Source organism: Rosa chinensis, chromosome 5 (assembly GCF_002994745.2).
Source record: "Rosa chinensis cultivar Old Blush chromosome 5, RchiOBHm-V2, whole genome shotgun sequence".
Lineage (NCBI taxonomy): Eukaryota > Viridiplantae > Streptophyta > Magnoliopsida > Rosales > Rosaceae > Rosa > Rosa chinensis.
In genome coordinates, this window is record NC_037092.1 from 47,832,758 (window position 1) to 47,858,570 (window position 25,813).

The 25,813-nt window shown below is 39.8% G+C and overlaps 1 protein-coding gene and 1 long non-coding RNA gene across 3 annotated transcripts; both read left to right on the forward strand.

Annotated features, from left to right (window-relative positions):
- The first annotated feature begins 5,230 nt into the window (after positions 1-5,230).
- LOC112203962 lies at positions 5,231-9,074 on the forward strand. Its single transcript, XM_024344857.1, has 3 exons — positions 5,231-6,412; positions 6,617-8,791; positions 9,027-9,074. The coding sequence occupies exons 1-3, from the start codon at positions 5,231-5,233 to the stop codon at positions 9,072-9,074; spliced, it is 3,405 nt and encodes a 1,134-aa protein (XP_024200625.1).
- Positions 9,075-24,306: 15,232 nt separating this feature from the next.
- On the forward strand, positions 24,307-25,201 carry LOC112164919. 2 transcript variants are annotated; one of them, XR_002922558.2, is made up of 4 exons: positions 24,307-24,669; positions 24,762-24,824; positions 24,914-25,003; positions 25,145-25,201. It is a non-coding gene; the product is annotated as an uncharacterized LOC112164919 (long non-coding RNA). The 2 variants fall into 2 exon arrangements; XR_005799359.1 differs by having other exon boundaries at positions 24,790-24,824.
- Positions 25,202-25,813: the final 612 nt, after the last annotated feature.

The following is a 25,813-nucleotide window of genomic DNA, read 5'->3' on the forward strand; positions in this document are numbered from 1 at the left end:
TGCATCAAGTTTGAAATACAAGTTACCTGATTTTCAGATGTTGTCCTTCTTGTGTATTGAGCTTTCTCTTCTTATTAACAACAGCAACCTTTTCCTTTGGTGGCAAATGTCTTTGACATATTTTCAAGTTGTGACCTACTTGCTTACAATTGCTGCACCTTAGGGATCTTTGCACCCTTCCAAGTTTAACACCACCTTCCTGAACCTTATCTGAAGCATCCTTAATTCTTGCTGTTTTAGGCCTACCAGGCTGCCTTGAATATTGTGGAGGTAAAATAGGAGGATCTTCAGTTCATGACGATGGGGTTGCTGTAGATACTCATATAGGTCTTCTTCAAATAACATGCTACCACATAATCATCTGGATCATGCCTCTTTAAGTAAATGGCAGAGATAACATGCTTGCAAGGTATTTCAGACAAGTCCCACTGCTTGCAAGTGCATGTCCTCATGCCTAAGTTGACCACATTCTTCAATCCCTCAATATTGTCTACCTCAGCAATGTCACCACCATTAAAGGTTGCTATGCAGTCTGTTGCAGCCTTCAGCTTATTATAACCACCCTTGGCTTTGGATGGATATTGCCATGGTAAGCCTCCATTTTTTCCTTCCTCATTGCAACTCTCTTCATTAGCTTCACCCTCAACTCTTCAAACATGGTCAATGGTGGCTTGCCCCTGGCCTCCAATATCCTACTATTAAACTCTCACAAAGATTGTTTATCATTATGTCACAGTGCCCATCTGTGTTGAAATATGCTCTGCACCAATGTCTTGCAGGCCTCTTTTTTGCTGCAACCATTAACCATTGCATAACATTAAAATCAGTTTAGTGTTATCAACATATGAACATGTATAATGAAGGATTTTCAATTACCTGTAAGCCACTTGTATGCATCAAGGTCAAGGGCCTTCATATCCTCCATCTCCTTCTAAAAATAAGGCAAAGTAGTTGATTTTGCACAAGCCCACATCTGATCTTTCATCAGTTTTCTTAGCAATAACTTCGTAAAGTTCGTCCACATGTGCCGGACACAAAATCTTATATGAGCTCTTGGAACAACCTCTTTAAATGCAGGTATGAGACATTTTTGCGTATCATTAATGAAGGTTCATCATCTTCCTTTATGCTCAATGTTCAGAACAAAAACCATTAACTCTATAAACCACATCCATAAATCCTTGATATCTGCCTTAACTGCATATGCTATCACCCATGATGTGTTATTGGCATCAATACCAACAACTATCAACAGTTGACCCCCATAGCAACTCTTTAGATGTGCACCATCTAAACCAATAACAGGTCTGCAACCAGCCTTAAAGCCATTCTTGAGAGCCCCCAAACAAATATACATTCTTTTGAATACTGGAAGGTTGCTGGTATTGGGGAAAGCACACTTCATATCAACTGTAGTGGCTCTGAAGCTCTCTTCCATAATCTCTTAGCCTTGCATATTGTTGAATTATGGATCCTTCTACTTCCAAAAGAGCAGCCCTCTTGGCTCTATAAGCCATTAACTTTGAAACCCTTACTCTAATGATAGCTAACATTGTCTTAGCTAGAGATTCTGTATCACCAAACATTTAGCACACATGTTACAAATCAGAAGCATCACCAAAACCTCATTAAGTAACACACCAAACAGAATTTCATTAAGAGAAATACCTGGTTTCCAACTCTCATTAAGAGCAATCTGATCTTTAAACTTTGAAGTTAGGTACTTCTGCTTAACCATGCTGTTGTTGAATTTCCTAGTGCATTTGTGAACTGGATCATAGCTTTTGACCATCAATGTGCTCTCATACTGCATTTTGCTGGCAAACAGCTCAAATGGATAGTTGTCCTCCTTACAAACCACCCTTATCCTTGTTTTGTCATTCTTAATGAACACATATTCCCAACCTCTTTGAATAGCATGCTCCCTCAAAGAATCCCTAAGAATCTAAGCTGTTGCAAACTCCATTTTAAGTTTGAAAGCAGGATTCTTCATGTCTTTCTTGGGGTTGAATTCAAGTCCCACCTCCTCACGTTCCCCATCATAATTTATAGTAAAATCCAACTCTTCATCATCTGAATCCTCAACACCAAACATGTCATCTTCATCAGCCCACTCTTTTAAACTTTCATCTACATTTGACCTGCCCATTGATCCAACAGATTCTGGTCTTGTTGCAGTTGGATCAACATCTCCTTACTCAACCATTCATCATTATCATCCACCCCATAGTGGTCTTACTCCTCATCATCTACACAAGGATCATAATCACTGTCCTTATCCTCCTCACTATTTTCTTCATGCCCACCAAATTCCTCACTTCCATATTCCAGACCACCAAATGATTAAAGTTTATCTAAAGAATCTATCTCTACATCAATTAGAAGACCACAACCTTCATTTTCTTGGACACTTGGCTGCTGCCCTATCCCACTTGATTATTGTTTAGAAGATCCTACTCGTCCACTAGACTGCCCTATCCCACTTGACTGTTGATTTTTTCTTGTATCTACTTCCACCAACTTCAACTTCTGATTTTTGCTTGTATCATGCTCCACCAACTTCTGTTTTCCCTTGTCTTTTGGACCAAGGTCACCAACAATGCTTGCTTGAGTAGGTACAGTCTCCTCAACCTCTCTAATCACGATTCCCTTACTTCTACTAAGTCTAGGGTAATTAGGTAGCTATTCAATCACACATGTTAGCTTCCTTCTAGGCTCATCATCAGGTAACTCTTCTATAATCACACCACTGCTACGACCTTCATTAAAGAAGAAGTCTTCATACATGAAGATGTTATCATCTTCTTCTCCAAACACACTGTGCAGCTCCATGTGGTCCAAGTACAATATGATCAACCTATAATGTGGTATTGCACTACACATGATCACAACATCAGTATATGTTTCCAACTTCATTAGCTCATCATCTTCATTACCAACCCTGTACCAATAATCAATCCTTTAATTACTATAAGCTGGATTGAGCTGCCTCACCGTGTTATCTACCTCAACAAGTGACATTCTATCTTTGTTGACGTTGTCATAGAAATCCACCTTCCCTCTAACGTATTTATTGTCCCTTATGCACCCTATATGATACACCTTCACTGTGAAATAGTGTGGGTGACCTGCAATAATTCAATAGATACCATTAGTCAACATGCCCATTAACTTCAGACCAAAATCAATATACCCAACCAACTAATACTTGCCTCCATAAAGTGCTACAAGCCAAATCGAAAAGGCAACATAAAACAACAAACATCAATCTCCAGTTTTCCAGTTGTTCACACATGGGAGACAAAAACAAAAGGGGAACAAAACTTTGTTTACTACATGCTAGGACCACAACTAAAAGCTACACAAAAAGTACTATATTAAAAGCCAAACCCAGATTCTCCAACCACAACTCAACCAAAATTAAAAGCCAACACATACCAGCTCCAACAATCACTGATACACTAAAAGACAGCACATAATTTAACCCTGAAAAATGTCATCGTTAGTTTATAGTAAATAGGGATTGTTCTATTCCGGGGATTGAGAGTACACCTGTCATTGCAAAAACAAGTAAATAATTAATAAAAATACAAAGTATAATATTTACAAAAATAAAACAAAAGATATATACAAAATAATAAAATAAGGGGGGTTTTAACATTAGGGTTTCGAAAATTAAACTAAACAAAATAAAGAAAATAATAAAACACATATATAAGGGTGGAACGCAAGGAACAAAGATCAAATCAACAATCATATGAATGAAATCCAATCACAATTCCTATAGTTAATCTTTTATGTCATGAGAAAGAAGTTGACCATGTGAAATGTTAGAAAGCAAACGATTTCCCATTTTTTACTTTTCTTGAATAATTAATCTAAGTAAAAGCACATAAATCAATCCTATTGAACATGCAATCATAGTCTAGAAAGCTAGCTAATCAAGAACACATTCAACGCATTAAGAACAAAGAAAGGATGTCAACCAAAGTGCACAACCTAGTTATGAATAAGTTCACCTATTTGCAATCCTCCTTAATTGATTTCGACTTTTGTCCAAAGCCTTTACTACTTAAATCTAGCTCCAATTACATGCATATATCCTAAGTTGGCCACCAAAGAACACAAACTTTTCTGTAATCCAAAATCAATCAAGCAATCTCACATAAGCAACATATAAATCAACATAAAGAAATCACAATTTTATTTCAAAACATATAAACGGGCTATAAACTTTGCCCTTAACGTCATGTTAACTAGAATTCATAACTCTACGAAATCAAACAAAGGAAACAAAAGAAAAAGATGAAATACACCGTGAAGGATGGATGATATGGCCTTGAGACGAAGTGTAAGTATATTGGGCTATTACCATTCAATGCATGATTTCCCATTGTCACAAGGAAACCGGAGCTTCAAGGAATCAAAGAGGAAGATATGATCAAGCAAAAGTGATTCACTGATCTTGAGTTTAATATATATTCATTCCAAATCATGTTGTATAATTTAAATTGATTTACATGTCTATTAAATTGATTTGGTGCATTTTGCATTAAAGACTTTTTGCATGCATAACAAATAAACAAGAAACACTGATTTCAGTTTTTGATATCTTTCCATATTTAACTTATTTGATGATTAAAGAAAAGATTTGTTTGAGGGGGAGTTTTCCTCCTGTATAAAAAGTTTCGAAACTAATACAAGTTCTAGGGTTTTCGTTTTTCATGGATAAAAAATTGTTCACTCTTGAACCATTAGTTTTTGTTAAAACCATTTTCTGAAAACTCTCATTATTTGTTCCGTGTTTCTCATGTGTTGTCTATTGCTTTCATAATTCATTCTCAAAGATCTGTGAGACGTTGAGAACAAAGAAGATCAGTTGATTGATTAGAGTTGATAGATTGATAATTAAGTAAACGTTAGATCAGTTGTAAATTAAGTTAGCATTTGTTGCTAAGTGAATGTGTTTGTTATAAACAACACAACTTGTATACTGTAAACTCATTTGATTCATATTGGATTGATCTTTCGTGTTGGCTATGTTAAAAGCCACACAGTGAAGTTTCCTCATTGGAGAGGTTTACACTGCATTAGCAATTTCTGTGTCCTTCTTGATATTGTGATGTCTTAGTTAAGTTGTTTTATTGATTATAGCACAATATCGTTCTTTTTGGTATTCTCATTTGGTATCAGAGCGGGTTCTAGATTATTCTAGTAGATTGCAGGGACGATGGAACAACATCGAGATAGGGCTGCTGGTGGATCTGTTAATAGTCCTCCATGGTTTGATGGAGGATGTGAAAAGTACACTCAATGGAAGATATACATGAAATCATACTTGTATGCGCAAGATGAACATGTATGGAACATTGTGGAAAATGGCTGGAAGACACCAATAATTCCAGCTAAAGGCGAGGGCTTATCAGTCTCTATTCCTAAGCCACAGAAGGACTGGACTGACGTAGAAGTACCTGATCTTCAAGCTGACTTCAAAGCAAAAAACAGCATTTTCACAGCTCTCTCTGAACGTGAAAAGCTGAGGATTAGTCACTGTGACACTGTAAAACAAGCTTGGGATCTGCTGCAGACTACATATGAAGGAAACAAAAAGGTACGTGCACAAAAACTGCAAGGTCTGATTTATGAATTTGAAACTATGACCATGAGAGATGATGAAACCGTAGATGACTTTCATGGTAGAATTCTAAAGATTACTGGTCAATGTCGTAGTCTAGGTGCCCCTTTTGATGAAGATAAGGTTGTCAAGAAAATACTTAAAGCCTTATCAGAAAAGTTTCACTCTAAAGTCACTAGTATTGAGGACTTTTTTGACATTGATGAATACCCTTTGGATGAACTCATTGGAAATCTAAAAACTTATGAACTAAGACTAAAACTTGAAAAGAAATCCAAAGGTGTGGCTTTCAAGGCTGTGAAAGGGAAAGAAGAGGAAGATGAACTACTTGATCTTGCTCTTCTGACCAAAGAGTTCAAAAAGTTTCTTAGAAATAAATCCTCCTCTCAAAGTTTCAATGCTCCCAAGAAAAATTTTGTTAACAATGATAACAACGTTAAAGGGAATTTTGGAGCAAATAAATCTGGGAAAATAAAATGCTATGAATGTGGTGGCTATGGCCATATTTCTACTGATTGTGGTAACAGGAAGCATGGAAATAGCAACAATAAATCCCTCCTCTCGACATGGAGTGATGATGAACATCAGGAGGTCGAAAATGTTGCCTTCGTGTCGTCTCTTTCACTTGAATCTGAAAGTGATGAAGAATTCTCAGATGATGAGACTAATGTCCGCTGCAAACAACTCTATAAAGCGTCAAAAGCCACATTAATAAAAAATGCAAGTTTGGAGGATGAAATTATGTTGCTGAAGGCTAAAAATGAGAAGTTGGAACTTGTATGGAGGACTTCTCAAAACACTTGGGAACAAGAAAGGAGCAAACTTATAGAAGAGCTGCAGAACTCACAAAGTGACAAAAGTTCCCAGACCTAGAAGATACAATGTGCTGAACTGAAAAACAAAATCAAGATTCTTGAACTTGAGGTAAAAGGACAACATGCTCTAAACTTAAATCTACTAACTGAAAATGAATCATTGCAGAAAGAGCTGAAGTCCACTCAAGAGAAGTTCACAAAGTTTGAGATAAGCTCTACAACAGCATCTAGGTTGTTCAGCTCTGGAAAAGCCCACCATGATACATTAGGACTTGGATATTATGGAGAAAGCTCCAAAGGCACACACTTTGTGAGAGAGTCCAATTCGGAAGTGGAGAAAAGTGATCCAACCACCCAAGTCATCAAGGACACTATCACAAGGGTTGACAAGGAACCAAAATCTTCTCAGAATGTTACTCATGTAAGGATGAATCAGATGCTTCCAACTGATCATACCAGGTATCCAACTCTTAAGTCTTTTATTCCTACATGTCATTACTGTGGTAAATTAGGACATATCAGACCAAGATGTAATGAGAGACATAAGTCAATTCCATCTGGTGAGGAAAAGCTATCTGTAAAATCTTTACATTGTGAGCTTAAAGAGCAGAAAGAGCTTATCAACAAATTGGCTAACCTGATTACTAAAGCAAACATGCAAAATAGAGATAAACCTGTCTGGATTAGAAAGGACTTGAATAATCATTGTTCTAATCACTCTGATTCTACTGACACTATTAGTGATATATGTCTCATGACAAGTGTAAGTACAAATAATTCTCCAACATATATTGAAGCAACCTGCCTGGTAGCACTCACTGCCTTGGCAGACAAGAGGAAGGATTTCTGGTATGTGGACAGTGGTTGCTCCAGACACATGACTGGAGATAAATCTTGGTTCATCTCATTCGAAGATGAAAGCACTACTGGTTCAGTTACCTTTGGTGATGGAAGAAAAGCAAAAATTCTTGCACGAGTAACAGTCAATACTCCTGGAATTCCTAATCTAAAAAATGTTTTGTATGTAGAAGGTTTAACTGCCAATCTAATAAGTGTCAGTCACTTGGCTGATGATTATGAGGATGTTTGGTTCAACAAGCAAAGATGTGTGATTCTCGATAAAAAGGGAGAAAATATTATGAGAGGTAAGAGATCTTCAGATAATTGTTATCACATTCAATCTAATGAATCTCTAAATGTACAGGATTGCTTGTCTGTGAGATCTGCGGAAGAAACCTTCGAAATATGGCACAGAAGATTAGGACATGTAAACTATCAGGATCTACTCAAATTATCCACTAAGCAGTGTGTCAGAGGTCTACCAGCACTAAGTGGTAGGACCGACAAGATATATGGAGTATGCAAAATCGGTAAGCAAGCAAGATCTCCTCATAAAATAATAAACGCTGCCACTACCACAAGAGTATTAGAACTGCTGCATATGGACCTTATGGGACCAGCTCAAACAGAAAGCATTGGAGGTAAGAAATACATACTTGTGATCGTTGATAATTTCTCCAGGTACACTTGGGTTAATTTCCTAAGAGACAAAGGTGAAACCTTTGAATCATTCAAGGGCTTAAATCAAAGAATAAAAATTGAAAAACAGTCCACAAACATGTGCTTAGTAAGAGTAAGGTCAGATAATGGAACTGAGTTTAAAAATGCTGCTTTTGCTAACTACTTTCATGAGTTAGGTGTTTCCCATGAGTTTTCAGCCCCGATCACTCCACAACAAAATGGAATAGTTGAGCGCAAAAATAGAGTGCTGTTGGACATGGCAAGGGTAATGCTGCATTCTGCTGGTCTAAGCTCGAACTTTTGGGCTGAGGCAATCAGTACTGCATGTTACACCATTAATAGAGTCTTCTTGAGACCTGGAACTGTCCAAACAGCTTATGAGCTGTGGAAAGGTAAGAAACCAAACATAAACCACCTTCGTGTGTTCGGAAGCCCTTGCTACATATTAAGAGATCGAGAGCAACTCGGAAAATTTGATGCTCGAAGCGATGATGGTATCTTCCTTGGATATTCTATTAATAGTCGGGCATATAGAGTCTATAACAAAAGAACCAGGATTGTTATGGAATCTATTAACGTGTCTATTGATGATTACTATACTAGACAAGAGGAAGCCTTTACCGATACATCATCTCCTTTCAGCTCAGAATCAGAAGACGCATCAGCTACTGATGACCAGAAAGAGGATGATGACAACATCTTCGAGCCAGCTCCTCAAATGAAAAGAGGGTTCAAGCAAGTACAAAAAGATCACTCTCGTCAAGATATTATTGGACAAATCTCAGATGGTCTCAAAACAAGAAGCCAAGCTGCTCCACAGGTAAGTGCAGAGGAGGTAAGTCGAGGTAATGCCTTACTTTGTTTTATCACAGAAAATCAAATCTCAATGAATATCATATCTCAGTGTGGGTTTGTTTCCCTAATTGAACCAAAGAATATTAAGGAAGCCTTACTAGATGATGATTGGATTAGTGCTATGCAGGAAGAATTAACTCAGTTCACTAGGAATGATGTGTGGTACTTGGTACCAAGACTTAGAAACTGTAATGTAATAGGGACTAAGTGGATATTCAGAAATAAAAGTGATGAAAAAGGGAATGTAATCAGGAACAAGGCTAGATTAGTGGCACAGGGGTATTCACAGGTAGAATGTCAGGACCCACCCCGGAATTACCCTCCTAACTCCTAGGTGGACCTGCGGGACCCACTTTTCGAGAAAATTCGACAGAACCTCCCCTAAAAATGGGCAACCCTAAACCTGCTGAAAACACTCCTCAAATACTCTAAATGCTATGCTTGAAGCCACCCTGCTTCCTAGCAACATTCCATAATTTTCCAAGTATAAACATCAAACTCCACAATCTTAACATCTTAAACAAATACAACCCAGCAACTCAATCGTTCAACAATCTCCCAAAATAAACCACTCTTACACACATAATTATACAAATGTATAAATCCACTCTCAACAAGTATTCAGAGCAATCTAAGGAACAGACTCGGAATATAAAACAATAAGTAGGTTAATCAATAACCTACTGAGAATGGATGACAAATGTGGTACTAGCCTCCGCTCCTATGCCGGTCCGCAACACTGTGATCTGGGCAATTTAAACCAAAGGGCCCAGGGGGAAAGTACATAAAAACGTTAGAGTGAGTGGACAAAATAAATAAGTATAAATGAAGATAAATTTATACTTTCCCACAATTTACAATATAAATTCTCGATGCATGCAACGTTTATAAAACGTATTTCTTTAAACTCAAAACTCGTGCAAACCATTCCAGCCCCGCTGGATAAAATAAATCGGACTAGCCCCGCTAGTCAAATCATAATAAAATATGGGGAAGGACGTTCACCATACGAAAGAAGGGAGCCTTATTGGCTCGGGTCGGAGTGTCCCACACTCTAGAGCATCCCATGCTCTCCTCTACTCGCCTACGAACACATAGTAAGTAGGGAGGAGTACTAATAGGCTAGCCAGTAATATAATATATATATAACGACCCTGGGTATGGCGGTTTAAAAACCGATAAATCCTTAAAGCTTCCCCATGTCCCACATATAAAGAAAAATACGGATACGATTCCCAACCGTACTCTGATTTTCGTAAAGAGCCGTATAAATTAACAGCGTGTCCCACACGCTCAAGAAATAAATAAATCAACAACGAGGCATTCCCAATGCCAAAATCGTAATCAATAAATAATCATAGAGATTTATTTCAAACGAACTCCATTTATCAATAAAGTCTCAAATAAAAATTCGAATCCGAGCATAAATACTTTATAACCAAATTCTCAACCGATATAAATCATAATCACTTCATGGAAAATAATATTTAGAAGTAACTCCATAAGATAAATCATAATTATCTTTATATGCTCGGAAATATACGTTAATAAAATAAAACAGGCTTTAATAAATAAATGCATGCATCACTTATTTAAAACAAACGTCCACTCACAAAGTACGGCTAAGCTTGCCGTCGATCCAAACCCTCCTCGAGGAAATCCTCCTCACGTCCTGTACAATATAACGTTCGTAACTTTAATTTCGGGATGGAAAACTAAATTGGATTAATTAAAATCAACCCTAATATCACTTTAATTGCCCAATTTCTCCCAATCTTCTTCAATAATATTATCTCCTTAATATAAAGGCTCAAAGGCCAAACCGAGGAAATCCGATGGATGGATTCCTCGTAATTCGATTTACAATTTCACCAATTTTCTTGATCAACCATCAAAATTTATATTCAATTCACTTTCAAATCGATTTCCAAACTTCGATTAATTAACTAGATGTAAAAATTGACCCAATACATGTTCAACAGTCAAAATTCCCGGCCAAAACCCTGTCTCACGCGCCACCTACAGTGGCGGTGCGTGGGTTTCACGTGCCGGTGGCCAACCTCCACCTCCGGCCACCAAATTCCAGGTACAACACCTACTCAACACACTGATTCCACTTCATAACTACAACAATTCCAAATAACAACTAGAAACAGTCGAAATCAATCAATGAACACAAACCCAGAAAAATCAAGAACCCTAATTCGATCCGGCCTCTACACTTCAAATCGTGTTACAAGGCCATAGGGGAAATGATCAGTGGCAAAAACCAAACCTTCGATGAAGAGATGGGGACCGGAGGTGGCCGGAATCGCCGGAAATCGGCAAAAGTCCAAAACTGCAGCCGGAGGAGGTTTTGCTTCGATCCGTGGTTTTCCGGCCAAATCGTGGAAAACCAAGGATGCAGGGGTGCTCAGAGGGAGGAGGCGATCCTGGGATGACCGGTGGCACGCCTTGGGGTGGCCGGAATCGCCGGCAATCGGAAGAGGAAGGAAAATCGCCGAACCGGAGGAAGAGAGAGCTCGGGGGGAGGAGAGAGAAAGGGGAAGGGTGGGTTTCCGGAAATGGAAACCTACCCTAGGTAACTTTCTATTTTAATCAAAAATTACCGTGAACAGTAATTTTACTATTTCGGCCATAACTCTCGCATACGAAGTCCGATTTTTACGAACCACATATGCACGCGCTCGGTTTAACGTCCCCTACAACTTTCATGAAGAACATTTTCTCAAATTTTGACCCGAACAAAAAGTCAACTTTTAGGGCCACTAAAATCTCCATAAAGGTTCAAAATTGAAAATATTTAACAATTACCGTCCAACACGAAAGTAAATCGTTAATTCTAGGTTCGGGACGTAACAATCTTCCCCCCTTAAAAGAATTTCGACCTCGAAATTACATACCTGCTAGCCAAAAAGGTGAGGATACTGCTTTCTCATTTGCTCCTCTGGTTCCCAAGTAGCTTCCTCTACTAAGTGATTACTCCAAAGCACCTTGACCAAGGGTATTGTTTTGTTTCTGAGTATCTGCTCCCTCCTATCAAGTATTTGAACCGGTTGTTCTTCATATGTCAAATTTTCTCTCAACCGGATAGGTTGTTCTTGAAGAACATGAGAGGAATCAGCAATATACTTGCGAAGCATAGAGACATGGAAGACATCATGTACTCTAGATAGTCTCGGAGGTAGTGCCAAACGATAAGCAACAGCACCAATCCGCTCCGTGATCTCATATGGTCCGATATATCGAGGGCTAAGTTTCCCTCGTTTCCCAAATCTTATAATGCCCTTCCAAGGAGACAGCTTCAAGAACACCCAGTCACCCACTTGAAACTCCAAATCTTTTCTTCTGTTATCAGCATAACTCTTCTGTCTACTCTGAGCCGTTTTAAGTTTCTCCTTGATTAGGTTGACCTTTTCAGTCGTAACTCGTACTAATTCTGGACCAATGAGCTTCCTTTCTCCTGCTTCATTCCAACATAAAGGGGTACGACACTGTTTGCCATAAAGGGCTTCATAAGGAGCCATGCCAATACTGGAGTGATAACTGTTATTATAAGCAAACTCTATTAATGCGACATGATTATCCCAATTCCCCTTGAATTGTAAAACACAAGCTCTCAACATGTCTTCCAGTGTTTGAATGGTCCTTTCCGTCTGTCCATCTGTTTGCGGATGAAATGCAGTACTAAACTGAGACTGAGTGCCCAAAGCCTCCATCAGCTCACTCCAAAACTTTGAAGTGAAGCGAGGATCACGATCAGAAGTAATAGATACGGGTGTGCCATGAAGTCTCACTATCTCATTCATGTATAGCTCTGCATATTTACCCATTTTATAAGTCTTGCTGACAGGTAGGAAATGTGCGGACTTAGTAAGTCGGTCCACAATTACCCAAATGCTATCATGACCATTACGACTACGTGGTAACCCTGATACAAAGTCCATAGTAATGTGTTCCCACTTCCACTCTGGTATAGGTAAGGGCTGTAATAAACCTGAGGGCTTTTGTCTTTCTGCCTTCACTTGTTGACACACTAGACATCTTCGTACATAATCTGCAATTTCCCTCTTCATATTAGACCACCAGTAGTATTCCTTGAGAGTTCGGTACATTTTGGTTCCACCAGGACGCATGGCATAAGGAGAACTATGAGCCTCCTCTAGTATCTCCTGTTTAAGATCATCCTGTTTGGGTACACAAATTCTATTCCCAAACATCAAAGCTCCATCCCCTCTAACAATGAAATCTTCTCTAGCTCCATTCTCTACTGCCTCTCTTACTTCTTGTAGAGCTTCATCATGCAGCTGTGCCTCTCGTACTTTGTCAATAAGGATTGGCCTCACATGGAAGCTGGCTATTAAGGCTGCAAATTCATCAGTCCCTTCCAAACTAACTCCTGTAGTTCGCAATTCATAAAGAAGTGGAACCCGAACTGTTCTCATATGTGACAAGGAAGGGGAGGGCAACAGGGAGGGATATGTCTTCCTACTAAGAGCGTCGGCTACTACATTGGCCCTTCCTGGATGATACTCAATCGTGCAATCGTAATCCTTAATCAATTCCAACCATCTTCTTTGCCTCAAATTGATCTCTTTTTGTGTGAGTAAATATTGAAGACTCTTGTGATCCGTAAAGATTTGACACCGAGCTCCATATAAATAGTGCCTCCAAAGTTTAAGTGCAAGTACTACCACAGCTAGTTCAAGGTCATGTGTCGGGTAATTCAACTCATGCGGCTTCAATTGTCTAGAGGCGTAGGCAATCACATTTCCATGTTGCATCAGAACACAACCCAAGCCTTGCCTCGAGGCGTCACTGTATACCACATACTCCCCACTATCATCAGGCAAAGTTAGGACCGGAGCACTAGTTAAACGCCCCTTGAGTTCTTGAAAACTTTGCTCACACTCTTCTGACCAAACAAACTTCACACCCTTTCTAGTCAACCTAGTAAGAGGAGTTGCAATCTTTGAGAAATCTTGCACGAATCTTCGGTAATAACCTGCCAAACCCAAGAAACTGCGTATCTCTGTCACTGTGGTAGGTCTTTCCCAATTTAGTACCGCCACTACCTTCTGAGGGTCCACACTAATACCTTCTGCAGATACAACATGACCCAAGAATCCAATACTATTCAGCCAAAATTCACATTTATTGAATTTCGCATATAACTGGGCCTCCCTCAAAGTTCGCAATACAATTCTTAGATGTTTGGCATGTTGACTATTGTCCTTTGAATACACCAAGATATCATCAATGAACACAATCACAAAACGATCAAGGTAAGGACGGAACACTCTATTCATGAGGTCCATAAAAGCTGCAGGAGCATTAGTCAACCCAAACGGCATCACTCTGAATTCATAGTGCCCATAACGTGATCGAAATGCAGTCTTGGGTACATCAGACTCCCTTATCCTCAACTGATGGTAACCAGACCTCAAATCGATTTTGGAAAAGACCTTGGCTCCCCTCAACTGATCAAAGAGGTCGTCAATACGAGGCAAAGGGTATTTATTCTTCACAGTAACCCTATTCAACTTTCGATAATCAATGCACAACCGTAAAGAACCATCCTTCTTCTTAACAAATAAAACCGAGGCACCCCAAGGAGACACACTAGATTGAATGAACCCCTTATCCACTAGTTCTTGCAACTGAATCTTCAACTCTCTTAATTCAGCTGGGGCCATTCGGTATGGTGCCAAAGATATGGGTGTGGTGCCAGGGAGCAAATCAATAGTAAAATCTATCTCCCTAGCAGGAGGTAAACCAGGTAATTCGTCAGGGAATACATCTGCAAATTTCCTAACCACTGGTATCTCTCTTATACTCAACTCTTCCCTGCTAGTGTCCACTACATGTGCCAAATAAGCCTGACTCCCCTTATTCAACAGCTTCTCAGCGGTCAAAGTGAAAATCATACAGGAAGCTAGAACATTACGATCTCCCTGAAAGGTAATCATTGGCTTCCCTGGACTTTGAAAGACCACTATCTTACGAAAGCAATCAATATTGGCCCGATGAGTCGCCAAAAACTCCATCCCCAAGATCACATCAAATTCAACAAGCTCTAATGGAATTAAATCAACCTCCAAATTAACACCCTCAATCAAAACATCACAACCTCTAAAAACCCATTCTATCTTAAGTGATGCTCCAGCAGGTAATAATACATTCCATTCACCAATAAGGAGTGATGATGGCACATTCGCAAAACATGCAAATCTACTCGACATAAAAGAATGCGAAGCACCAGGATCAATTAAAGTATAAGCAGGCTGACCAAAAACAGACAACGTACCAATAATAACATCTGGTGAGTCGTGGCCCTCCTGCTGCGTCATGGCATGCAACCTAGCCTGAGTGGTGGGACGTCCTCTCTGACCCCTACCCCGCTGCGGGCTGCTGAACTGATATGGGTACCACTAGTAGAAGCCACGGTACCACTAGTAGATGTACCGGCAGAAGACTGACCCGCGGTCTGATAAGGAGTAAATGCAGCTCTCTGGGTCAATAGAGGGCAATCCCTCCTATAGTGGCCCTGCTGTCCACACTCAAAGCATCCGCCTGGCTGGTATTGCCCAAACGGGGCTGGCTGTCTAGCTGGAGCCCTGTGCTGACCACTAAAACCAACCCTGCTCTGCCCAAACGGGCGTCCACTAAACTGCCCCCTAGGAAATCTCCTATCACGCCCCCGCGTCTATAATGAGATCCAGCACCAGACCCACTGCTCCGTCCGCTGCCTGCTGAAGATCCTGACCCAGAGGTAGAAGCAGCCTTCTTGGGTGGGCCCTGACTGGGGCCACCCAAATCTCGAGGTCGGACACCAGACATATACCTAGTCTCAAGTCGTAAAGCAGCATTAACGACCTCAGCATAATCACTAAATGGCACTCCTGTCAGCTGATCAGAATACTTACCCCCCAAAGCATCCACAAACCTATAAATCCGCTCCCTCTCAGTGCTAACCATATCAGGCACAAACTGGGCTAGCTGGGTGAACCGCTGCTCAAACTCTGTTACGGTCATGTCCCCTTTCTGTAGATGCAAGAACTCATATTTCATCCTATCCCGGATAGCTGTGCCAAAATATCTCACTAAAGTGCTCTTTGAACTGTTCCCAAGTAATTGGGCCATCAATCTCTAAATCCCTGCTCATATAAGACCACCAATCAAAAGCCACACCATCCAGAAAATCCACCGCTAAACCCACTTTTCGATCCTCTGGGCAATGGATTTGAGTGAAGACCCTCTCCATTTTATTCAACCAATTCTGGGCATCCATAGCATCAGGAGCATGAGAGAAGCTATAAGCTCCATGCCTCTTCGCTCGCTCCATGGTAAAATCAGTTCTGGAGCCTGGAAGCGCTGCAGTCAACTGCTGCACAATACGTCCCAACGCTTCCGCTATTCCTCCAGGAGTATGCTCATCTCCTGGAATGGGAGGGGTTTCCCCATGAGTCCGGCGTCTAAGAGGCATAGCACCTGAGATTAAGAGAGAATTAGATGACTCACAACGAAGATACTAGGACAACTACCTTATACACTTGAAGAACACACTAGCATCGAAGAGCATACGATGGGGATCCGCCGCGGTCGGGCCATCACTCGGAAGATACTAGATGTCCTCAATTGTATAAAGTAGTATAAATGACAGGAAACGGGAAACCTAATGCTCTGATACCAACTGTCAGGACCCACCCCGGAATTACCCTCCTAACTCCTAGGTGGACCTGCGGGACCCACTTTTCGAGAAAATTCGACAGAACCTCCCCTAAAAATGGGCAACCCTAAACCTGCTGAAAACACTCCTCAAATACTCTAAATGCTATGCTTGAAGCCACCCTGCTTCCTAGCAACATTCCATAATTTTCTAAGTATAAACATCAAACTCCACAATCTTAACATCTTAAACAAATACAACCCAGCAACTCAATCGTTCAACAATCTCCCAAAATAAACCACTCTTACACACATAATTATACAAATGTATAAATCCACTCTCAACAAGTATTCAGAGCAATCTAAGGAACAGACTCGGAATATAAAACAATAAGTAGGTTAATCAATAACCTACTGAGAATGGATGACAAATGTGGTACTAGCCTCCGCTCCTATGCCGGTCCGCAACACTGTGATCTGGGCAATTTAAACCAAAGGGCCCAGGGGGAAAGTACATAAAAACGTTAGAGTGAGTGGACAAAATAAATAAGTATAAATGAAGATAAATTTATACTTTCCCACAATTTACAATATAAATTCTCGATGCATGCAACGTTTATAAAACGTATTTCTTTAAACTCAAAACTCGTGCAAACCATTCCAGCCCCGCTGGATAAAATAAATCGGACTAGCCCCGCTAGTCAAATCATAATAAAATATGGGGAAGGACGTTCACCATACGAAAGAAGGGAGCCTTATTGGCTCGGGTCGGAGTGTCCCACACTCTAGAGCATCCCATGCTCTCCTCTACTCGCCTACGAACACATAGTAAGTAGGGAGGAGTACTAATAGGCTAGCCAGTAATATAATATATATATAACGACCCTGGGTATGGCGGTTTAAAAACCGATAAATCCTTAAAGCTTCCCCATGTCCCACATATAAAGAAAAATACGGATACGATTCCCAACCGTACTCTGATTTTCGTAAAGAGCCGTATAAATTAACAGCGTGTCCCACACGCTCAAGAAATAAATAAATCAACAACGAGGCATTCCCAATGCCAAAATCGTAATCAATAAATAATCATAGAGATTTATTTCAAACGAACTCCATTTATCAATAAAGTCTCAAATAAAAATTCGAATCCGAGCATAAATACTTTATAACCAAATTCTCAACCGATATAAATCATAATCACTTCATGGAAAATAATATTTAGAAGTAACTCCATAAGATAAATCATAATTATCTTTATATGCTCGGAAATATACGTTAATAAAATAAAACAGGCTTTAATAAATAAATGCATGCATCACTTATTTAAAACAAACGTCCACTCACAAAGTACGGCTAAGCTTGCCGTCGATCCAAACCCTCCTCGAGGAAATCCTCCTCACGTCCTGTACAATATAACGTTCGTAACTTTAATTTCGGGATGGAAAACTAAATTGGATTAATTAAAATCAACCCTAATATCACTTTAATTGCCCAATTTCTCCCAATCTTCTTCAATAATATTATCTCCTTAATATAAAGGCTCAAAGGCCAAACCGAGGAAATCCGATGGATGGATTCCTCGTAATTCGATTTACAATTTCACCAATTTTCTTGATCAACCATCAAAATTTATATTCAATTCACTTTCAAATCGATTTCCAAACTTCGATTAATTAACTAGATGTAAAAATTGACCCAATACATGTTCAACAGTCAAAATTCCCGGCCAAAACCCTGTCTCACGCGCCACCTACAGTGGCGGTGCGTGGGTTTCACGTGCCGGTGGCCAACCTCCACCTCCGGCCACCAAATTCCAGGTACAACACCTACTCAACACACTGATTCCACTTCATAACTACAACAATTCCAAATAACAACTAGAAACAGTCGAAATCAATCAATGAACACAAACCCAGAAAAATCAAGAACCCTAATTCGATCCGGCCTCTACACTTCAAATCGTGTTACAAGGCCATAGGGGAAATGATCAGTGGCAAAAACCAAACCTTCGATGAAGAGATGGGGACCGGAGGTGGCCGGAATCGCCGGAAATCGGCAAAAGTCCAAAACTGCAGCCGGAGGAGGTTTTGCTTCGATCCGTGGTTTTCCGGCCAAATCGTGGAAAACCAAGGATGCAGGGGTGCTCAGAGGGAGGAGGCGATCCTGGGATGACCGGTGGCACGCCTTGGGGTGGCCGGAATCGCCGGCAATCGGAAGAGGAAGGAAAATCGCCGAACCGGAGGAAGAGAGAGCTCGGGGGGAGGAGAGAGAAAGGGGAAGGGTGGGTTTCCGGAAATGGAAACCTACCCTAGGTAACTTTCTATTTTAATCAAAAATTACCGTGAACAGTAATTTTACTATTTCGGCCATAACTCTCGCATACGAAGTCCGATTTTTACGAACCACATATGCACGCGCTCGGTTTAACGTCCCCTACAACTTTCATGAAGAACATTTTCTCAAATTTTGACCCGAACAAAAAGTCAACTTTTAGGGCCACTAAAATCTCCATAAAGGTTCAAAATTGAAAATATTTAACAATTACCGTCCAACACGAAAGTAAATCGTTAATTCTAGGTTCGGGACGTAACATAGAAGGTCTAGATTTTGATGAAACCTTTGCTCCTGTTGCAAGATTAGAATCAGTGAGACTACTTTTGTCTGTAGCTTGTCACTTAAGATTCAAATTGTTCCAAATGGATGTCAAAACTGCCTTTTTGAATGGGGTGTTGCAGGAAGAAGTATATGTGGAACAACCTCAAGGTTTCAAAGATCCACATAATCTAAATCATGTTTATAAACTCAAGAAAGCTTTGTATAGTTTGAAACAGGCTCCACGAGCCTGGTATGAAAGACTTTCCACTCATCTGGTGGGAAAAGGATATACAAGAGGATCAATTGATAAAACATTGTTTGTAAAACAAGTGAAAAATGATCTTATCATAGCTCCGGTGTATGTTGATGACATTGTTTTTGGCTCTACATCTAAACATCTTGTCAATGAATTTCAATCTGTCATGGAAAGTGAATTTGAAATGAGCATGTGTGGTGAACTAACCTTTTTCCTTGGACTGCAAGTAAAGCAACTTGATGCACGTATTTTTCTCTCTCAAACCAAATATGCTGAAAATCTCATCAAGAAATTTGGCCTCGAATCCAAGAAAGTAGTTAACAATCCAATGAGCACAACTACAAAGCTGAGCGAAGCTTCAAATGGAAAATCAATCGATTCGACTCTCTATAGAAGCATGATTGGCAGCTTGCTATATCTCACTGCTAGTCGACCTGATATTTCATACAGTGTGGGAGTGTGTGCTCGATTTCAAGCAAATCCCAAAGAATCACACTTGGAAGCTGGCAAGAGAATCATTCGATATGTTTCAGGTACAGTTAACTGTGGCATTTTCTATACCTTTGAAATTAACGTGGAAGTTGCAGGGTATTCTGATGCTGACTGGGGAGGAAACTTAAAGGATAGAAAAAGCACTTCTGGAGGCTCTTTCTTCGTTGGGAACAACCTTGTTGCCTGGCACAGCAAGAAACAAAATTGTATTTCTCTATCTACTGTTGAAGCTGAATATGTTGCTGCTGGGAGTTGCTGTACTCAAATGTTCTGGATGAAACAAATGCTCAAGGATTACGGCTTCTCTCAAGGTAAGTTATCCATCTTCTGTGATAATACAAGTGCTATCAATATCACAAAACATCCTGTTCAACACTCTCGAACAAAATACATTGATCTTCGCTATCACTTTATTAGAGATTTGGTTGAGCAGAATATACTTGAGTTAAGTTTTGTGCCCACTAAAAGTCAACTTGCTGATTTGTTCACTAAGCCTCTTGACACTACTAGGTTTGAGATGTTAAGAAATGCTTTGGGGATATGTTCTAAGTGTTAAGGAACTCAAATGTTTGTCCACTGTTGAGAGAGAACATTGTGATCTTAGTGTACCTTGACCACTGTCATTAGTGACTTGTACATATACTCTGGACATTGTTGTCATATCTTATTCTGGACAAATATTGTGTACTCATGGTTCGTATCTTAGTCAGTTAATTCTCATATGCACTTTCACTTATAGCCTATGTGGTGGCATGCTCCTTGTTTACTGTCAAAACAGATTCAGTGAAATAGGCGAACTAATTAAAATGCTCAAATGATTCATTCCTTCTTCTCAAAGTAATCAGGTCCTAGTTGTGGTGAACTTTCTAGGATTTGTAAGAAACGAGAATGGATAATTCTATCCCATCTCTCCTAGTAATCAGACCTTAGTTGTGGTGAACTTTCTAAGGTTTGCAAAAAACGAGTTGGTCAGTGATCTGTGCACGAAAAATAATATAATGCAGACAACTACTCGAGACTCTCTCCATGGAGCATCCTTGTTATGTTTAGTACCCTAAGAACATCTGTTTTGGGAGTTGCTGAGAAGAGTCTTGTTGCATGAGTTCTAAGTGTCACAAAATAAAAGAGGTCTATGACTCAAATACATTACGTGCTTGGGAACAATGTTTCCTACTCCTTCTAAGGAGATTTCTTGAGCTTAGTTCACATGTTTAGTTCTCTTACTTCACTCCTTCTCTTTTTCACTAAACTTGTTTCTAAGCCCCATATCACTTTTATCACAGGTTTACTCCCTAAGGTCTGAATATGAGTACAAATTCATTTGTTGATAGAATACATCATGCTTCGTGCTCTGAACTATGTTCCTTTCACTACATGATTTGTGCTCTCTGTGATTAAACTATGCTATTTTTTTCTCTCTTCGATATGACAACTGCATTCAATGTCTTGATACTTAGCAAAGGAAACGATCATGTGATATAATTGCAGATTATGGGAATATTTTTGTCTCTTCGTTTTCTTCCTTGTTTGCCAACTGCATGCACTTAAATTCCTTATTGATTAAGCCTAAGTTGAGGGGGAGAAATAAATTGCATTCGTGTATCTCGGAGAACTAAATTGTCATAATTCCTCTTCTTTGAGACGCTATTCCAATCGGTGTGTCCTTTGGTTTTCCCTAAACCTACTACTTCAATATATATAGCCTCTCTTGTCTCCCTCGGATTTTACTCTTGGTTGTCTCTTGTCTCTGTGTGTAGGTTCTTTCAAAAACTGTTATTATCGATCATCATGGTTCGCACAAAGATCACTCCTCACCTTGGTGGACACCGGCGACTTCCTCCTCCAGAGGAAGGCCGTCAGGCCGCTGCGAGGGCTGGCATTCTCCATCCTGGCATGCACGTGAACGAAGTCGCACTCCTCCTCCTCCTCGTCAATCTCCATCCCCTGACCCCTCTTGCTACTCCTCTCTTCGGGATGCTATCCTCGTGGCTGATTGGAGAATAGCCTGTCTCACAACTGACATGGATGACATGCACTCTCTCCTCGTTCGCACCAACCATACTCTCAAGGAAGTCCTCAAGGAAATCCAAAACATGCAGCACCACCCTCCCGGGTTTGACGCTCCTGGTCCATCCATGCATGTCCCGGATGACGATGATCAAGAGGAAAGCAAAGGTTCCATGGACACCGAGGAGTATCAGGACACAGTGACCAAACTACTAGAGGAGTTTGATGTTCCTTCCCATTCAAAGGGGGAGAAGTAATTTCCATCTTTCCATCTTCTTCTTTTCTGTTTCTGCATTTAAATTTTTCATGAACAATAGTTATTTTGGTTTTGGGTTTATAAGTGCATAAGCACAGATATTTTTGGGATGCTTTTTGTTATTAAGTAATTTTATTTCGATAACTTGGATCTGGAAAAGGATGGAAACTGATTCCTTAATCCAAGTAGCCCTCCTTGTTTAGTGATTAGTGTTTATCTGTGAAAACTAACATGTAGGACAAAAAGATGGAAAATCATGTGTTGAATGGGAATGCCCAAAGGGGGAGATTGTAAGTATATTGGGCTATTACCATTCAATGCATGATTTCCCATTGTCACAAGGAAACCGGAGCTTCAAGGAATCAAAGAGGAAGATACGATCAAGCAAAAGTGATTCACTGATCTTGAGTTTAATATATATTCATTCCAAATCATGTTGTATAATTTAAATTGATTTACATGTCTATTAAATTGATTTGGTGCATTTTGCATTAAAGACTTTTTGCATGCATAACAAATAAACAAGAAACACTGATTTCAGTTTTTGATATCTTTCCATATTTAACTTATTTGATGATTAAAGAAAAGATTTGTTTGAGGGGGAGTTTTCCTCCTGTATAAAAAGTTTCGAAACTAATACAAGTTCTAGGGTTTTCGTTTTTCATGCATAAAAAATTGTTCACTCTTGAACCATTAGTTTTTGTTAAAACCATTTTCTGAAAACTCTCATTATTTGTTCCATGTTTCTCATGTGTTGTCTATTGCTTTCATAATTCATTCTCAAAGATTGGTGAGACGTTGAGAACAAGGAAGATCAGTTGATTGATTAGAGTTGATAGATTGATAATCAAGTAAACGTTAGATCAGTTGTAAATCAAGTTAGCATTTGTTGCTAAGTGAATGTGTTTGTTATGAACAACACAACTTGTATATTGTAAACTCATTTGATTCATATTGGATTGATCTTGCGTGTTGGCTACGTTAAAAGCCATGCAGTGAAGTTTCCTCAGTGGAGAGGTTTACACTGCGTTAGCAATTTCTGTGTCCTTCTTGATATTGTGATGTCTTAGTTAAGTTGTTTTATTGATTATAGCACAATATCGTTCTTTTTGGTATTCTCACGAAGAACTTGAAGATCCTTGAAAGCAAGCAATCTTCTAGGGACGACACAAGGGTGGATGGCAGATAGGATCTTGATGTATTGGATGACTTCTTCTCCTCCTTGGTTGAGACGCAAAGCTTCTGAAGACTAGAGAATGGAGAGAATTTTTCTGATGTTTATTTTTTGAGTGAGAGAGGTGTGTTGTGGTGTGTCTAAAACATCTAGAGAGGAGGCTATATATAGGGGAAGACAAGGCTTCATGAATTTAATTTCCAAGGAATTTTCTGGTTGCACCACACACCTCCAACCAATGAATTAATGCCACGTCAGCTCTGCCATGTCACTCAACCAATCAGGAAGCTCCAAAATAAGTCCATAATCTTTCCACATATATTATTGCTAATTTTCCCAAGATTTAATCTGATTTTATTCACAATTTTCGGCCAAATATCTAGGCATGAACCTAGACAATGTATCCGGACGCATTTTGGACCTTTTCTCCCTTACACTATGCCAAAAAGGCCTTCAGACGACACACTTCAGACGACATAAGTATTGTTTTATGTCGTCTGAGTTTTTCAGACGACATAATTTTTGTTTCTGTCGTCTGAATACACATAAAAACCATACTTTGAACTTTTGAAAAATATGGTAAAATTCAGACAACAGTTATATGTTGTTGTAAAAGAGGGAGATTTTCTACATTGAACCCTAGCAAACAATTTTGAATTCCCCCCAAAAAAATTTGGTCTTTCCCTCTCAAGTACCCAAACTCTGTAGCTGAGTAGTTAATGGGGTGATATTCAGATGACACAATTGTGTTGTCTGAATATGATGAGTTTGACTTTAATTGTATCTAGTCTCTTTGGACATAAAACTGAACCCCTAATATCACGGTCAAAAACTCAACCCCTCAAAAGAAACGATCTATAACTATATCCTCTCTCTCAGCCCAAAGACTCAACCGAATCACAATCTCAATCTCAACCATTTCAATCTCTCAAACTTGATAATACTTACCCAAACCTAGTCTCTCCTTCAACCCCGAGAATCCTTTGCATTGGATTCAATCGATTGATTAGATTCAGTCTTCCATTTTAGGGTTTCAATTGGATTCAGTCTTCGATTTTATGGTTTCGATTGGCCTCACGTCTTGCTGTTCCCGTAAGTAGATTTAGTACCCCCTGGGCGTTCGCCAAGGACCATGAGGAAGAGTGGGCTGGTGGTGGAGGAGATAGCGGCCAAAGAGGGTGGTGAGAGTGTGAGCGGCCGCTGGGTTTCAGGGAGGACAATGGTGAAGAAGGGAGGGATATCAGGAAGTCGTTCCTGCATACTGGGAGCTGGTACCGGATGGGTTCCAGGCAATCCAGTATGATGGGTTCGTCTCAGGTCATGAGAGATAGCTCCATTTCTGTAGTCGCTTGTGTTCTGATTGTCGCTTTGGGTCCTATCCAATTCGGCTTCACTGTAAGTAACCCCAGCACTTTAGCTATTTGGTTGTTGAGAGCTTAAAGAAATGTGAATTGCCAGTTTGATTTTTTGCTTGTTGTTTGTTGCAGTCTGGATATTCTTCTCTGACTCAAGCAGCAATCATCGTTGATCTTGGACTCTCAGTGTGAGAGGTTTGAATCTCGGTTCTTTTTTTAATGGAACTTTGTGTTTTTGATTTCTTGTCTAGTTTTTAGCTTCTAATACTAGTCTTGTGGTTCAGTATTCTCTTTTTGGTTCTTTATCAAATGTGGGTGCCATGGTGGGGGCTATAGCCAGTGGTCAGATTTCTGAGTATATTGGGCGCAAAGGGGTAAGATTTTGGTCACTTAGTCTAACCATTCATTCCTTATTAAGCATCATCCTATCTTTGCCGTAATGTTCTTTACTTAATTCGGAGTTGGTTGTAGTGTTTGAGATTTTAACATCCATTATTATTCTGTGTTGGTTGCAGTCTTTAATGATCGCCACCATTCCTAATGTCATCGGCTAGCTTGCCATATCATTTGCCAAAGTGAGTTTACTTGACTATCCCTGTTCATTGAAATGTAGACTAGTGCAAAATGCAATCCAGGACAGTCTGTCTAATATCGAGTTGAATTCTTTCCGTCTTTCCAGCTACTTTGTTTCTTCCGCAATTTTTAGCTGGTGCCGAATACAGATTTGGTCAAAGGTCCTCAGCCCATGGAAGGTTTGTGTTTTCAAGACTAACGCCATCGTTTACTGTTTCAATTTCTTAAATTTTGTGTGTTGGAGAGTTGGATTAAAGCTTTGTGTGTTGCGTAGTTGATCTGGATGGTTGAGGTTTATGCGAATTTGGTGTAGTTGGGGGATTAGAGTGCGAGTGAATGGATTTGTTTTTGTTAGGGTTTTGGTTTTGTTGTTTTCTGATGTTTAATGGTATTTGATGTGTTTACAGTAGCTCAAGTGGAGCCGGCGAGTACAGTTGATAATCAGCCAGTGGAGGAGCCTCCAACAATGAAATTCACTTGGACAATTGAGAGCTTTTCTAGGTTGCACACCAAAAAGCACTACTCTGACATGTTCATCGTCGGTGGTTGTAAATGGTATCCTTCTCATGGCAATCATGTGTTTGCGCTCATGAAGTTGGCTTATATTGTAT

Coding starts and splice junctions, on each gene's coding strand:
- LOC112203962 (XM_024344857.1), top strand. CDS start 5,231: ATGGAACAACATCGAGATAGGGCTGCTGGTGGATCTGTTAATAGTCCT. Junction 6,413..6,616: donor AAAATGAGAAGTTGGAACTT/GTATGGAGGACT, acceptor GAATCATTGCAG/AAAGAGCTGAAGTCCACTCA. Junction 8,792..9,026: donor GAAGCCAAGCTGCTCCACAG/GTAAGTGCAGAG, acceptor GTAATGTAATAG/GGACTAAGTGGATATTCAGA.